Here is a 15,455-nt window from a genome sequence, read left to right as displayed (position 1 = left end):
ATGTCCCCTCTAAAATGTTTTTTATACCGTATATAAATGCAACTAAGACTTCCAATACCCTTTATAAATCTGTATGCGTCCTAGTTCCATAATGTCTTTTTTAAGGACCGGTGCCCAGAATTGCACCCCATGTTCAAGATGAGGTCTTACCATTGACCTGTAAAGAGACAAGATAATGAATTAATACCCCATTTTTTACATGTCCATATCTTATTGGCCTGCCGACCGTCTCCTTATAAAACGGCAATACGCTACTTGTACCTACTGCCCTAAAACTTGCAAAAAAACAACATAAAAGCATTGAGTATATCTAAGCTGAGGACAAATAGAATCTTTTTAGCATTTTTTTGAAATAAAAGCCAGAAAAAGTGTTGTGTTAAATATTTCACCATTGTTTATTATCATTTTTTATAATTCATTATATGATATGATTGAAATAATAGCATCTAAAGAAAGCAATATATCAATTTCATGGGTACAGTAAATAAGAAAGTAGAAAATTACAGCTAAGCACAAACACCGCAGAAATGTTAAAAGAGCGAAGGTTAAAAAAAAAGTCAAAAACAGTCCGGCCACAAAGACGTTAAAGTATATGTTGCATTGTTATTATTTTTCACAAAATGCATACTTTATTAAACCTCAATTTTTAAACATCAAGGTTAGACAGTGTTGCCCAACCTAAGAGTCTTCTCATTTGTTTCCTGCTTTACAAACATCCACCCCAATTTGGTTCTTGATCTTGTCGTTCTGGATAACCTTATGCCTATCCCACATTGTATTAACCTCTACTACTTTGTTTGATTTAGATTTGTATTTAAACATCTATCTCAGGAAGGCTTTCTCCTTACCCCGTACTTACAAAGGCTGTCTGGTCAACAAGGGTAACCAACAGCGGTCAGAAACTTGACATTATGGGAGAATGAAGCTACTCGGGTGGATTGATCTTGAAGATCCTGAGGACATAAAGATTGCTGTTGCCATGATATAAACGTAAGGATTAGTTTTTAATAAAGGCACGTGTCTATTGGTTATAATAATCTGTACTCTCCATTATATACCTTATTCTTTTCATCGGAGGATACTTGCCTCTTCCTGGCAGGCAGAAGCACCAGGTGTACTGGGCATCCACATTGGCACCCGGTAATATCCGGTATTCTTATCCAGCAACAGGATTAAACCCTGATGGCAAATGTCCATACCAGTGGCATTCTAGCCTGTTGTATACCCTTGTGTGTTATCACCCTAAAACAGGTGGAGCCAAGTCGCTCTCCCCCATGTGACTTCATAGATTTAAATTAAAGAAAAACAATATATATTAAATAGAGACACAACTGTTTCTTTACACATTTGGAAGGTCTAACTTGACTGAGTAGAAAGTGCTGTCTTGACCCTCACATAAAGCATAGTTCATGCAATCAGGAGACATTTTCATTTCACTACAACTCGTTTTTGTGAGCTTTGTTAACTTCTGCATGCAAGGTAATCAATATTTGTATATAATGGTTATCTAGGCTGAACATTGAGTTGGCTAATGCTCTGGCCATATAGACTTGTAAAGATAATACAGGCGTGTTTAACATTGAAAGACTGTGATAAATACCTGTGATTCATGTGTTGCTCTATTTATTTTTTACAAGTTACTTCTTCAGGAGATCACATTGCATACCTTAAGGGAGTGGACAAAAAAAACAACTATTTCTTACAAGAAGTTTCATCTATCCAGACAAGGGGCTGTTTCACTACACGTCACCACTTGCTCAGCCTGTTCCTCAACTATTCTTACGCAAACACTCAAGCCCCCAACCTCAAATTTTTTTCCTTGAGCGGGATCTTTAGAGTCCCATCAGACGCCAACACTACCTGTTAGAATATTCACAGTATCTGTGCCACACCATGACAGCCTTCAAAGGAATATGGACAAGACAGTTCTGGACCTCCATGGCTGGAGAGTTTTTAGCAGTTTTCCTTTTCCTGGTTGTAAGTTTAGGATCTACAGCTGGATTAAACTCACCTGGACCTAGTGATACACACATTGCCTTTTGCTTTGGATTGAGCATAGCTATTTTGATCCACTGCTTTGGGCATATATGCGAGGTCTATTTAAACCCAGCAGTGGCTATGGCAATGATTTGTACTAGGAAGATAACAGTGGCCAAAGGATTCTTCTACATAATAATTCAATGTTTGGGGGCAATAGCTGGGGCTGGCGTTATTGCCCTCATTACACCACAGGACCGGTGGCCAGTTGGCGTTACTAAGGTAGGTTTGGCACAATATCTGTCTTGGTCTGGATGGGGCAACTGTAGCCTTTTAGGTCCTGGGCATTGTGGTATGACCGAGCATAATGAGAATTGTAGTCAAACAGTAGCCTAGGTGGCTCTGCTTTAAAGTTCTGGTTTAAGCAGAGTAGACTAAGTTAAGCTCCTATTTCTGATTGAAGTAGGATCTTAAATTTGTCTTTTAAAATGTTTCTACAAACATTTCCATAAGGTTAGGCATCTGCTAAATAACCTGCTATCATTAGCGTAAGGTGACTTCGCTTTTGAAGGTTAAAGGAAGGCATATCAAATAATGTGAAGTCTGTTTTATTTCTTTCCATAAAATGGCCCTGTCCCCTCTGTCTCATTCTTTATCTCATTCTGTATCCTTATTTTAATGAGTTTATCCTACTTTCAAGCTCTTAATGACTTTAATAATAAAAATCCCAATCTGAAAGGTTACTTGGTTTCCACAAGGTTATATGAGAGGCTTGAGCTAAAGATGTTTTTAGTCTGATTTAGTCTGATAGGTGAAGTGCTCATAGTCAATGACCTCCCTGGACGCATCGACCGGGATTCACATGTCTGGGAACTTTCAAGGTTTGCCTCTGAGTCTTAGGGCTTTACACAAATGGGTAAATGGGCAGATTCTAAAAGTCACATAGTCTACAACTGGCTCCTTCATAGGATCCTTGTTTGTGCTGATATTGAGACCCTGTGGTTGCCAAAATTAATTGTCATTGTATAAACATTTTGTAATAAACTTTTTAAGGGTCAGTATTCAGTCGAGGGCTCACACTATTTGGACCGGGATCAAGCAAATCGAAGGGGCCCCTTGGGCCTTGGCCTCTCTTCCTTGTGTATGCACTTTACATGCACACACTCTTACTTACACTCTCCCTCACACATACCTAAAGCCTGTGCTCCTAATGCAACATTATGTGAGTCCACTGGGCTTCAGCCAACCAAGACGACTTGGGGGGCCCTGTTTGAAGAATTTGGACTGGCCTGCGGAAACATCGCCCCCTGTCCCGGGGCCAGCCTGCCCCCTGTCCCTTACGTTTAAGGCTGATTTCATATTTTTAATGCTGGTTAAGTACAGTACTGGGTTTCTTGCTTTATCAGGAATAAGTTGATAGCAGGAATGTAATAAAATGTGTATGTTTCAAACTGCCCTGTGCATTATCCACCTATAAAAATGTCAAGGGATCAATCAATAGATTATTTTATCTGAGCTGTATGGTGCTATGCTCTCTATTAAGATTTTAAATGACGCACTTAATTCAACAAATACTCACTGGAAAAATGAATAAATGAACATTATTGATTATAAAGGTACTATTTTCAACAGCATAACGATACCAGGAAAATCCCTAAAACAATGTATGTGTATGACATCATAGAAGCACAGGTCATTATGGCAGATAAGGACCATCTGGCCTATCTCTTCTGTCTGTTTCATAAACGTGTTGTTCCTCAGGAAAGCTTTATATGTGCACCTTGGATTTAGTCCCTGTTCAATGTAATAATTCAACCCACTATTTTTCTGTCCTGTAACTGTGCTCGTAACATTCCCCATTTAATTACAAGACTTTCCTTAATAAATGTGAGGGGGTCTATCAGTGGTTTTATGAAGTGGTCTGAAATTGTGATAAACTTAAACTGTGACGTAGATCATGATAAAGCGCCTTTGGGTGCGAAAGGCGTTAAGCAGGTTCTCTTTTCTGTCGGCTGGTATGTTCATTACATATTTTTTTGCTTAAAATCTGAAAAAATATAATTTTTACTACGGGACTACGAACTACAATAAAGGAATTATTGTATGATTTTAATGATGTTTTGTTTGACCGTCTTATCTTTGAAGGAGTGCCAACTCTTGTTTATTATTTTGCAACTGCTGTAATGGGTTAGGAGGACTAGAGGACATGATTTGAAGTTAGAGGATGGAAAGCTAACCCACGCCCCATGCAGTAAGCTCATTAATTAGAATGAGCTCTATGATTTTAAGGCCGTGTTGATCCATCTTCTTAGCTTATGTAGAACATGTTCTCAGCTTACATGCAATTTAGGTATATTACTTCTCTATGCTTTAGTATTTTAAAAATATTTATGAGAATAGCCCAATAAGCCATCATAATATTAATATCTATATTAATACATTAATAGTCCATAATAGTTTTTATTACCTTTTTCTATCTAGGAACATGACACCATATCACATGGCCAAGCCCTTCTGGTGGAAGCACTCATCACTTTCCAGTTGGTCTTCACAATTTTTGCTTCGTGTGACAAGAAGAGAACTGAAATTATGGTCCCCATTCCTCTTATCATTGGATTGTCGGTTACTATTGGACACCTTTTTGCTGTAAGTTGAGCTGATTACCACAATATAATGTCTGAGATGTTTATCCTATAGAATTGTACATGAATGTTAAAGGACTGCACCCAACATTTCATCATATATTACTAACTTCTGAAGGAATGCCTTAAAATACTTAGCTGTTTACTCAAGAGCAGGAGGTGAGTTTCAGTGTTGTGTAATGGACAAAGTGACCTCTTCACAAAGCCCCAAGAAAACTATCTAGTTGTGCAAGAAAAACAAATAGCTTCTGCGCCCCATCTGAGACCAAATCAATTTCCTTCAGGTAGCCGATCATCTGTTCCTTAGCAGGTCTAAAAATAAGTAAATACAACCTCTGATGAACGACAACACATGACATATTACACTGTGTCATTATTTATTCGACAGAAATAAAGCCAAAATGGAGAAACCATGAGTGAAAAACTAAGTACACTTACTTTAAAATATGTTGTAGGACATTCTATGATTTTTCTCCTAGTTTAGAATTCTTATGTTCTCTGCCCCAATCAATACATACTTATCTGTAGGCCCTGTGATGAAAAATGTATTGTTTTATGACTGAGATATGATTGTGGGAAATATCTTTTGCATATAAATATTAAGGTCACCACGTGAACTCTTGGACTTGTTGATATAGGAATAACTTGGGGCTGCACTTAAGTTTATTAATGTAATAGATATGTGTTAGGGCTTATAGGGGAGTAATTGACTTATAAAGTCATGAATTTCAGATTGATTTCTAAGAAAACCACTGTTTTTGGCCTATAACCCTTGATTATATCACCCTGTCATACAATGATTAGTGTAAAAGCCAAGCAAAATCATTTCTATGTGATACATTCCTATAAACTGCTACTGTATACTGTAAATTTTGGTATGATCCAGATTATTACTTAATTTTATTTAATTATAAATAGCAATTTGAATGCAAAGTCTTATCACCCTCGCAAGTAATGGGGTGGTGCACCTAGGAGTCACTTTTTGGCTGCTAGCGTGTTAAAACCAAATATAAAATTTTGCCCAAAAATTCCTTCCAAGCTAACTCATTTAACAATAAATAATGAGATAGATCAGAAAATTCCATGAAGTAGAGGACATCCAAACAGTGCGATTATCAGGCATGACTCTTGCAAGGAGGGATTAGTTAACCCTGCATAATGAATAGGTAAATCAGGGTGAGTTCTTTCAAATGAAAATGCTGGGTGACCTATTCTTTTTATTAGGCTCATAGCTATTCTCTTTGTGGAACGTGCATTAAACAGGACTAGAAAATGTCCATGGAGCATGCAATCGAGCAAAACTATTTTGGGTCACTTAATGAGGAGGCCATGTGTCTGGGCTACCAACCCCGGTTTCAGGGTTACTGGGCTACCTTCCCTGTTAGCAGAAAAAGGCACAGTTATGCATACAAGGACACCAGTATGTGTGATAATGCTTGTGCAATAATGTACACAACAATGTAACACTACCAATGATCATTACCTATGTCCCTCTTAAACTTTATGTGACTTCTATCTCTGTTTTAGATTCAGTATACAGGTGCAAGCATGAATCCAGCAAGATCCTTGGGAACAAGTGTTGTATTTAACAAATGGGACAACCACTGGGTACGTGCTTTCAAATAGAAAATGTATATTCTTTTAACCCCTGACAGTATCAGCAATGTGTTTAGAAACAGCAACAAATCAACAATTGTATTTATAGTTTATAATTGTGTCTAAATTACATTGAATAAATATAATAAACCCCAGCCAACCAATCATATCTCTATTATCATGATTACTAAATATATTCTTTCTTTGAAATCGATCTGCCTGACTCTTCGTAATAACACTTTTCTTTCTATTTAGATATACTGGATTGGTCCAATGATGGGTGGTATCCTTGCCAGCTTTGTCTATGAGTACCTGTTCTGCCCAGACCCGGAGGTTAAGCTAAAATTGCAGGCTAGTTTCAGGAGACCACAAAACGAAGATGAATCTGTCCAGCTCAATGTGAGACCAGGAGGAGAATACAACAAACTGGAATCTGCTGCTTAGTTTCCAATTACCTTGAGTCATCACATAAGACTTTAATAAAAAACATTGATATAAGTAGTAAAGCCAGTGAAGAATGTTACTTCCATTCTAGTTGCCTATGGACCTTTCAGTGTACCTTTGCCTTGCATTGTAAAAAGGGTGAGTAATGCAGTGGTTCCCAACCCAGTCCTCATGCCAATGGCCCAGTGGGGTAGAATGTGGCAGTTATTAAATCCCACACTCTTAGTCTGCCTTGAGGACTCGACTGGGAACCACTGGAATAGTATACACTGCACCCATGACATTGATTCACTAATTGAAAAAGTCTACCCCCAATACATTGCATGGCCGATTGTCCAACTGATAATATTGACAATATTTTTTACTAACTGCCTACCACTATTTAATATTTTGCATTGTATTGTTTTAAAAAGCTGCCTGATGCTCGTGTTTACATGTTGATTTAGTATTTAGTGGAAAGCAAGCTTTATGACATTAACTATATGTATATGGAGCTGAAACGTGATGGTTGTCATGTTTCAATATGATGTAGCATGACTACCTTAAGGGCACAACAGACAGATGGGTGTCCAGGAATGCTTAATGGTTGTAGTGCCGGGTAACACCTACTGTACCAAAAAGGTATGATTATTGGGACTATTTTAAAATGATACCTTCTAGGGAAATTGCCATTCCCCCAACAACTCTAGTACTACTTACCAGGTACCTTGGATATGTTTATCTGGCCAGGTACTTCAGACCACCCTGCCATAGATGAAACCCCTGCTCACCTACAGATGATCCTATTTAGATTATTTATGATTTGATGTCCTGCTGATTTCACAAGGAACTCTGGGAGGACAGTCTTATAAAGGGATAGTAGAGATAGACACCATTGTATCTGTATTGTGAAACAGACTAAGCACAACGTGGTCTGTCATTTCAGGGCAATCGAGAATATTTTTATTTTCCATTTGATATATGTTTCATTTCTGATATGGAATAGCTGATGGTATTTTGTAGTCTACCTAAAATGTAATGCTGAAAACACACCAATGGTGTTAACAACAAATTGTAAGTTGTCCAGCATGAAAACTATGAAAAGGGCACATTTTGCCTTATATCTACAGAAGGAATAAAAAAAAAGTAAAAACTATTTCAAAAAAATATATTTCTTAAATATACTATGCTTCCCACATAGTCCAGAGACTATGGGTATTAGGCACTTGTAAAAATAACATTACTTTTTGGCACAGGGTATAAATTATTCAGAAACATACAGTATATATTTAAGGTACAAACATTCCTTTTAATATTTATTTATACATATTTACACATTTTCCCTTAATAAAATATATGTCTACCAATGATTTCAGTATAGAAATACAATCTGTTTATTTTTTTATTATTTTGGGATTGTTCACAGATTCTAAAACACCTACCAAAATCATCCTAAATTCATAAATTTGGTTGTGGGTAGTGAATTCCACGAAGGTGTCATTCATTGACTATATATACCGTTAAACTTGTTTGCAAATCTGCAAATGTATTTGAATTAAAATCAAATTCAAGCACATTGTTTGCCTTAATGATTTGAAATAATAATTATTTTATATTTTCAAAAATAATATTTCAGAATAATGCATGTTTTTGAAAATCAGACTCATCCATTAACATTGAACATAGGTTTATTGTGTGTAAGCACAATTGGTGTTATAGGAGCCTGGTGCATTCTCTCCAGAGTTATATATTTTGATTGGTTTTCACTCCTTTCAGACATGGTTGTCCTTTTTTCCTAGTAGAGAAGAAAGAATCCAATGTGAACAGTGCCATTTTGTTGCTTAGCTGTTCTCCTTTACTTTGTTTTGGGTTGTTTTTTCTTGATGGATCCATCTGGTGTCATATTTTTTGCTACTTGTATAAAACTGGAAACATACTTTAATAAATACACGTAGGTAAATATAACCATAAGTACATGCAAAGACACAATAACTCTCTTAATTCTTGGTCTGATATATTTATTTTTAAGATAGATAGATAGATAGAACACTAGGACCTGCCATAGTTGACACATTACATAATTGTTTAAAACATTCACCTGTTGATTACTTGTGTTATTTCATATAAAATATTATTTAATAAACATTAAAACATTCAGTAAAGAGGTGCGTAGTATTTGTGACTTCAAAATGTCTAAAAAAACAGTTTGTGAAGATTGGTAACTAAGACGAATATCATGGCTTCCTTTTCTCCAATGCCCTCATTTTCTGTGATTGTCCTGTTTTTAGGGAGGTAAGGTTCATAAGGGGCTTCAGCAACGTACTCCCAGCCGTGTATTTTACTAAACAGTATATGTACCATCTTAGAATGTATGCCTCAATAGATTTAAAAATAGATCCTGATTCACACCATTTTAATCATTCACTCAGCACACACAAGTTATGACAGGTATCCCCCTTTAACATAATTATTGACGTTACCACGCGTTAGTTTCACCTAGGAGGAGAGCTTGGCTGGCCATGGATAATGTATTGTTGCAAATGCAGTAACAAAGTAATTTAAGTTGAAAAAGATCTAAGTCCATCAAGTTCAACCTTTCTACCTATCCTTCCTTCATTTGATCTGAAATAAGACAAAACTCCCCAATTAAGCTATTTTTCAAATAAGCTCAAAAATATGTTGGTGTTTTTTTTATTATTTATAGCCCTGTATGTTCTTTTCTAAAAAAAATATATCCAAACATCTATTTTATTGGATAGCACGTCCTCTTACTATAAAGAATCCCTTCCTTTGTCTTCTATTAAATCTTTGCTCTTCCAGTCTCAGAGGATGGCCTTTTGTTCTTTGTACATTTTTGTTAATGAACAGGTCACTAGAGAGCTCTTTATACTGGCCCTGCATTTATTTATACAATGTTGTAATATTCCACAGTTTTTTAGCGTGCATTAATGCAACATTTTAGTCTCTCTTCATAACAAAGATCTTCTACTACCCTTCTTAAAATGTCTTTTTTCAGGACCGGTGCCCAGAACTGCACTGCATATTCAAGGTGAGGTCTTACCATTGGCATCCGCCTCCCGTGAATCAATACTCCGTTTTATACATATCATATTGGGCTTTGCAGCTGCTGACTGGCATTGTGTGATGTTACTGTCATTGAGAACCATTCTTGAAAGTCACCAAACAGATTAAATTGCTGTATGCTTGCCAAAGTTGGGTTTTCAGAATGCAGAGTGAGTTGAAAGTGCTGTTTTTTGCATACTATCACTTTCTGGGAAAAAAACCCGTTATCAACCATTTTGGAAGGGGTACACACACTCCCCACCTTAGGCATATAAGCATGGTAAAATAATAATGGAGAATGGGTAATGCCCAGTCCTCTTCCCTCTCTTACACATCCTCACGGTCAGTGAGAGTGGGGAAATGCATGTAAAGTATAGGCCAGGCCCATTTGACTGCTGAGCCACCAGAATCACATAGACCTAGGAGTTTCCGAAGTCACACGGCAATCAAACTTATGCACAGTGGCCTTTTCAATCAAACAACAAGACAAGTGGATGCCCATTTGTGTGTTTGCTGGGTGCCCAACCTTTCCTCCCTCAATGAGCTGCTTTATTAAGCAGTAGAAGACTCAGGTGTATACTTGCTTGTCACACGACATAGAATGAGTCATTATTCCTCTTTTGAGGAAAATACGTCTCTCAAAAGAAAAGGGTTTTTTTCATAGATTATCAGGAACATAAGGTAACTCCCTTATCTCACACCCATATCCACCCTCAGGCAAAAATGTTATTAGTGTCAAGAACTGCCATAGAACATTCCATTAGCAGCACCAGTTCCCGTCTGTGGAAATACAGTATAGACATGATACTTGGAGTCTTTAGACTTGAAAAAAAACAAAAGGTTTTTTCTGTTCTATGCTAGTCAAGGAATAATTTCTTGTTAACAAAACAATTAATAGGATTTTTAATAGAATATTTTGTTGATGCCTCAATTTCTCAACCTGGGGAGAACATGAATGGACATCATAGTTTTCAGTTATCTTAGAAACAATTTTTGCTTTATTAAATTTAGTTTTCTCTATTTTTGTGGTCTACGTTTAGCTGCTTAATGCAGCATAGAAAAACATTATAGAAAATTCACACTAGGCCACATGTGTCTAATAATATACGAGTATCTAAAAATGTAAGTAAGGAACATGGTTTTCATAGGAGTTTGAAAGGGTTTCCCAATAACCAAACTATTTTTCAAGATGCAATTATTATCATCTAGGCTCACCCGCCATAGAGAGACACCTTGTGGCATTTTAGTGAAACACATACATTATGGAATTTTGAAAGAAGGAATTACAGTTAACCTGATAAAAATAAGCAATTGTAACTAAGGTAAAAGGAAGGCTTAACATAACCTGGTTCTCCCTCCTCTGGGCTAAACCACATTACTATGAGATAAATTCTGGACCACATAGTGTCACATCTGCAGTGTCTTTAAGTTTAATAGAGCCCTGAAAAAACTCTGCTAATGGTGACCACCAGTATCTCAAGCATAGATCAGAGCCAAATATTCCTCCTGATTCTGAGAACACATTCCCCTTCCCATCCTCCATTAATTACTCCCTTCCCTCCATACCAGTCTTCTCTCCCTTCCTGCCACTACCCCACTCTTTTACATGTAATGGACCTCAGCCTTAAAATCTAGAGCGTAGCCTGACTGTGGCCTCTACATTCTCATACTTTCATTCAGCAATATGGTGTGTTAATACCCAAAAGAACGTGTGCAACAGCTCCCTTGAGGAGGAACAACTGCTCGATCATGGGGTTCCTAGTAATGTTCTTGGGAGGGAAAAGGCAGCAACCTTTAGACACTCCATGCCTTTACGGTGTGACCACGGACATAACACAACAACCGCTGTGGTGCAGATAGACAGCTGGTTGTAGGGGCCACTAAGGCTTCTTGGTGTGTAAGACTTCTCATTTATTATTTATTGGTGTCGTCAGGCATGAGGAGGGTGTTTTTCCACTGGCCTATTTTTGTGCAAAATTTGCATTTGCTACCATTTATTTGCTTCATAATAATTATGATTATTTAACTTATATATCACCATTATATTCTGCCGATTTACAGCACTTAACATTTTTGACTTAAAGAAACCAAAAGTAAGGAGGACCCTGCCCAAATCATCTTAAAATACAGGTTTCATACAACAATGTTAATCCATTAAGATCTACAGCAAGATAGATATTGGGAGATGAGCTAGGCCCACCTCGTGATCGCCAGGCCAGCCCTGGCTTAAATGTACAGTTTTTTACACGGGCTAAAAAATGACTGCTAGTATTTTTTTCTATTTCGGTTAGATAATAAAACAGGGTTTATATTTCCAGAAATAATATTTGCGGAGCCGAATTGGGCATTTTACAATCATGAAAGGAGACATTCAGACTTTGGTGCTCCAGATAAGATGGCGTTTCCAGGACAGCAGGCAGCTGCTACCATTAGTGGTCTAAAGCATACAATTATAGCGGGCGGAAAACACTACACTTACCTCTGCCTGGAAGAAAAAAGCGCAATAACAAGGCTGTATATAGCATTAGGGGCGTTAATGTATCAGAGACAGCAGAAAGAAAGAAATTATTTACAATTGCACCATGCTTCCATCATCAATTATAAATAGTTATGCTGTTGAGTAGAGGCAGGGTTGGTGAACAACCTATTATTCCTACAGTTTTTTTGCACAACATTTTTTTGCACAACGAATCACAATTAGAAGATGTTGTCATGCTAACTTCTGATGACCAAGAGTCCTTGGGCCCTTTTGCTATCTCAACACGGGGTCCACCAGATGTCAAAAGGGTCTCCAGGACGTAAAGTGCCTGCTCTGATGTTGGGTGTTTGACTGGTGCTAGATGGCCAGTCCTGGCCCACCGCTGCTCTTCGCGTCATGGTCCTTTTCACCATCTGCCATAATAAATCACTTTCTGTAAGTATTATTCATTGACCATGAATCACAGGCCATGCTTTCTGCCCTTTTTATGTCCCTGGTTTTATAAAGTAATGGATACGTACAATGTGTCTCCCGCTGAGCTTTGTTTCACTATGGTTTATTAACCCCTTAAAACCTTCATGGCGTTCCATGGTTCCAGGTGCCCGAAAACCTTTAATGTCGGCATGAAATGTAATGAATAAAGTAGCGGAGTGCGCGCTGGTTTACACCACTACTCGCCGGAAGGCAGCAATCACTGTGGAGCAGACAGCCTACGATCTGCTAACAAAAGTTAAAAAAGTGCGCCAACATGTTCCCAGCTGATCTATAGTTAGTTTCACTGTCTGACCCCTGTTGTTGTGTAGGGGATCAGACATTGTGGCACAATCAACACCCCCTCTGCAAATAACATGATAAAAAAATAAAACAAATTCCCTGCACCCACAGTTTCTAATAATATTTCTTAATATTATTATTACTACTACAAATGGGCTGATGACGGCCTGTGGATTACAACTTCCATCACCCTCAGCCTTGCTAATGATGAAGGTGATGGGAGGTGTAGTCCACAAAAGAAGGTGCACCAGAAGAGCAAAATGCCGGCAAACAGGGAGGGCTGGCACCTTCTAACACACACACACATTCATGCTCACACACAAACACTTGCATGCTTTACCTCGCTTCTAACACATTACATGATCCGCTGCATTCCTGCCCCCCCCCCCGGCTAGTGCCGGTTATTTTCCATGTGCCCACCCTGCCCTGCCCTGCGCTGTGTGGTGCAGTGAAGTGAGGGTCTCATGTAGTGTGTGCTGTAGATTTCCAAAATTAACATAACCAATAAATGTGGGCTATTTCTGTAATCTGGAGGGGCATCTAAATACATTTTGGGGATTTTTTAAACTGTGTAAAAAATTATAAACCAACCCAAAGTGTGTTTGAAAAAAACAAACAAACAAAAAAAATAATGGCTAACTTTGGCAAAGACTGGTGTAACAAGAGCCTAAAAGCTTAAGGTTATTTATTGCTTTGTTTGTTTGTGATTACCTTTGCAACCTGTATGCTACCTGAAAATAATGAAAAAAATTAACTTTAAACAGCAATATATGCCGTCTAACATTTCCCTTATAATTGCCAGAACGATATAGCAATTCTTACATTTAAGGTATTTTCAGACTACTTTAGTGACAATCAGTGTTCCCTCTAAGCTGTGCGCTTGTGCGCGCGCACGTAGCCTTTTTAGAGAGCGCACACGTCCAAAAATTGTGCGCACAACAGTTTTTCCCAAAAAAAGAAATAAATTATAATTTTTTTGAAACTTTATGCGGCGCGGATATTGTGCGCACAAAATTTTTGCTCTGTGAAACTTTTTGCACAAGAGAAATTTTCTGCGCACGCCAACTAAGAAAAATTAGATGGAACATTGGTGACAATCATCATTTTTATACATCTAATCCCTATCTGTCCCTAAAAAATGATGTATAATTTGTATGGATGCAGTAAAAAAGGAAAAGGGGGAATCATAGCTACCGGTATTTATATTTATGGTAACAACACAAAGAAGCTCTTGGTTTTTGGGTAGAAGGGGTTAACAAGATTCATAGTGCAAATGTAAAAAAAAGTGTATTAATAAAACAGTTTTTTCCACATTTCTCTTTATATTTGTCGTGTTTGTTACATATTAAGGTGCTCCCCGAGTATATTCTTTCTTCAGAAACCAAAACTCCACACTTACCCAAGAAAGAAGCTGCAGCCTTGCAGCTGCCGTCTTTCTCCATCCTTAACGATATGATGTCATGCAGTCTATGAAGAGCCGCCGCGGCCTCCGTGGTGTAAATGGGCAGGTTGAGGAGGCCAAAGATCTTCTTGTAACAGCCCTACTGATCATCCATGAAGGCGATCTGGCCCCCCTGTTGTGTAGCAGGGGCCGCCGCCACCCTAGGATACATACAGAAAAAAAAGGATGAGCAATCCAGTAATGCTCCAAAATCCACACGATATACCGCTCCTAAATATACTGATAATATATAATATAATATACCGATAATAGTGTCCCAGAAAACAGAATAGGCAAATATTACAACTAAAATAAGAGACCACGCGAAACAAAAAATCACAAATAATCAATAATTAATAATTAATGTCTAAGATGATACCAAACAAAAGCAAAGTCAATGATGAAAGACAATAGAAGATCCCACTGGGGAGACAGAACTCCTGCGATGTGTCGCTGCGCACGGATTCACCTATAGACAGAACGTAAAGATCCAAATAACAGCGCAACGCTTACAATAAAAACACCGACCGGGGAGGAAAACGTACTATGTGCGCGTGGGGGGGGGGGCGTGTAACGGGATCACACACATTAAAGCGCATATGATGGTTGGAGTGGCCCTCAAGAATTTATTAACCCATTCATCCACATGCCTTCACAATATCCTTAATGTCATGCTGAGCTGGTGGGGGGGGGGCAGTGTACCTGGCTCTTTACCCCTTCTAAAATAAACAGAGAATGTGCAAGCTGATGTAAGGACTGTTAAAAGACGCGAAAGAGTTAATGATTCTTCTGCACCCCTACATGCAAAGCAGCGAGCCCATCCCCCACACACCGGGCCCGAAGCAGCCAATGCCCAGGCCGTGCTGCCAAACGGCACGGTGTACCGGAGCCTGACCCTCCGAGCAGCGCCGTACAGTGGGCAGGGATCCCATCCTGTAAGCGGCGCTGTACACCGTGCACGGAGCCTGCGCTGTGAGCTGCACTGTACAGGGTGCACCGAGTCTGCGCGCTGTACCAGGAAGGATTGTCAGACGGCGCGGGATCGGTGGCTTCTTTACCG

At 38.5% G+C, this 15,455-nt stretch overlaps 1 protein-coding gene across 1 annotated transcript; it reads left to right on the top strand.

Moving 5' to 3' along the window:
- The first annotated feature begins 1,893 nt into the window (after positions 1-1,893).
- Positions 1,894-6,659, top strand: LOC149305505 (aquaporin-4-like). The gene is made up of 4 exons (XM_089477541.1): positions 1,894-2,259; positions 4,459-4,623; positions 6,147-6,227; positions 6,471-6,659. Exons 1-4 carry the CDS (start codon positions 1,894-1,896, stop codon positions 6,657-6,659), a joined length of 801 nt encoding a protein of 266 aa, XP_089333667.1.
- Positions 6,660-15,455: the final 8,796 nt, after the last annotated feature.

Source organism: Sceloporus occidentalis, unplaced genomic scaffold (genome assembly GCF_023333645.1).
Source record: "Sceloporus occidentalis isolate IW3139 unplaced genomic scaffold, rSceOcc1.0.p SCAF_11, whole genome shotgun sequence".
Taxonomy (NCBI): Eukaryota; Metazoa; Chordata; class Lepidosauria; order Squamata; family Phrynosomatidae; genus Sceloporus; species Sceloporus occidentalis.
Note: the sequence above shows the minus strand (reverse complement) of the source record. Positions and strands in the feature narration are given on the sequence as shown.

Bases quoted from the DNA above. Each gene is read 5' to 3' on its own strand.
- LOC149305505 (XM_089477541.1), top strand. From the start codon at position 1,894: ATGACAGCCTTCAAAGGAATATGGACAAGACAGTTCTGGACCTCCATG. The intron at 2,260-4,458 runs GTAGGTTTGGCA...TTTTCTATCTAG, and splicing joins GGCCAGTTGGCGTTACTAAG to GAACATGACACCATATCACA. The intron at 4,624-6,146 runs GTAAGTTGAGCT...TCTCTGTTTTAG, and splicing joins CTATTGGACACCTTTTTGCT to ATTCAGTATACAGGTGCAAG.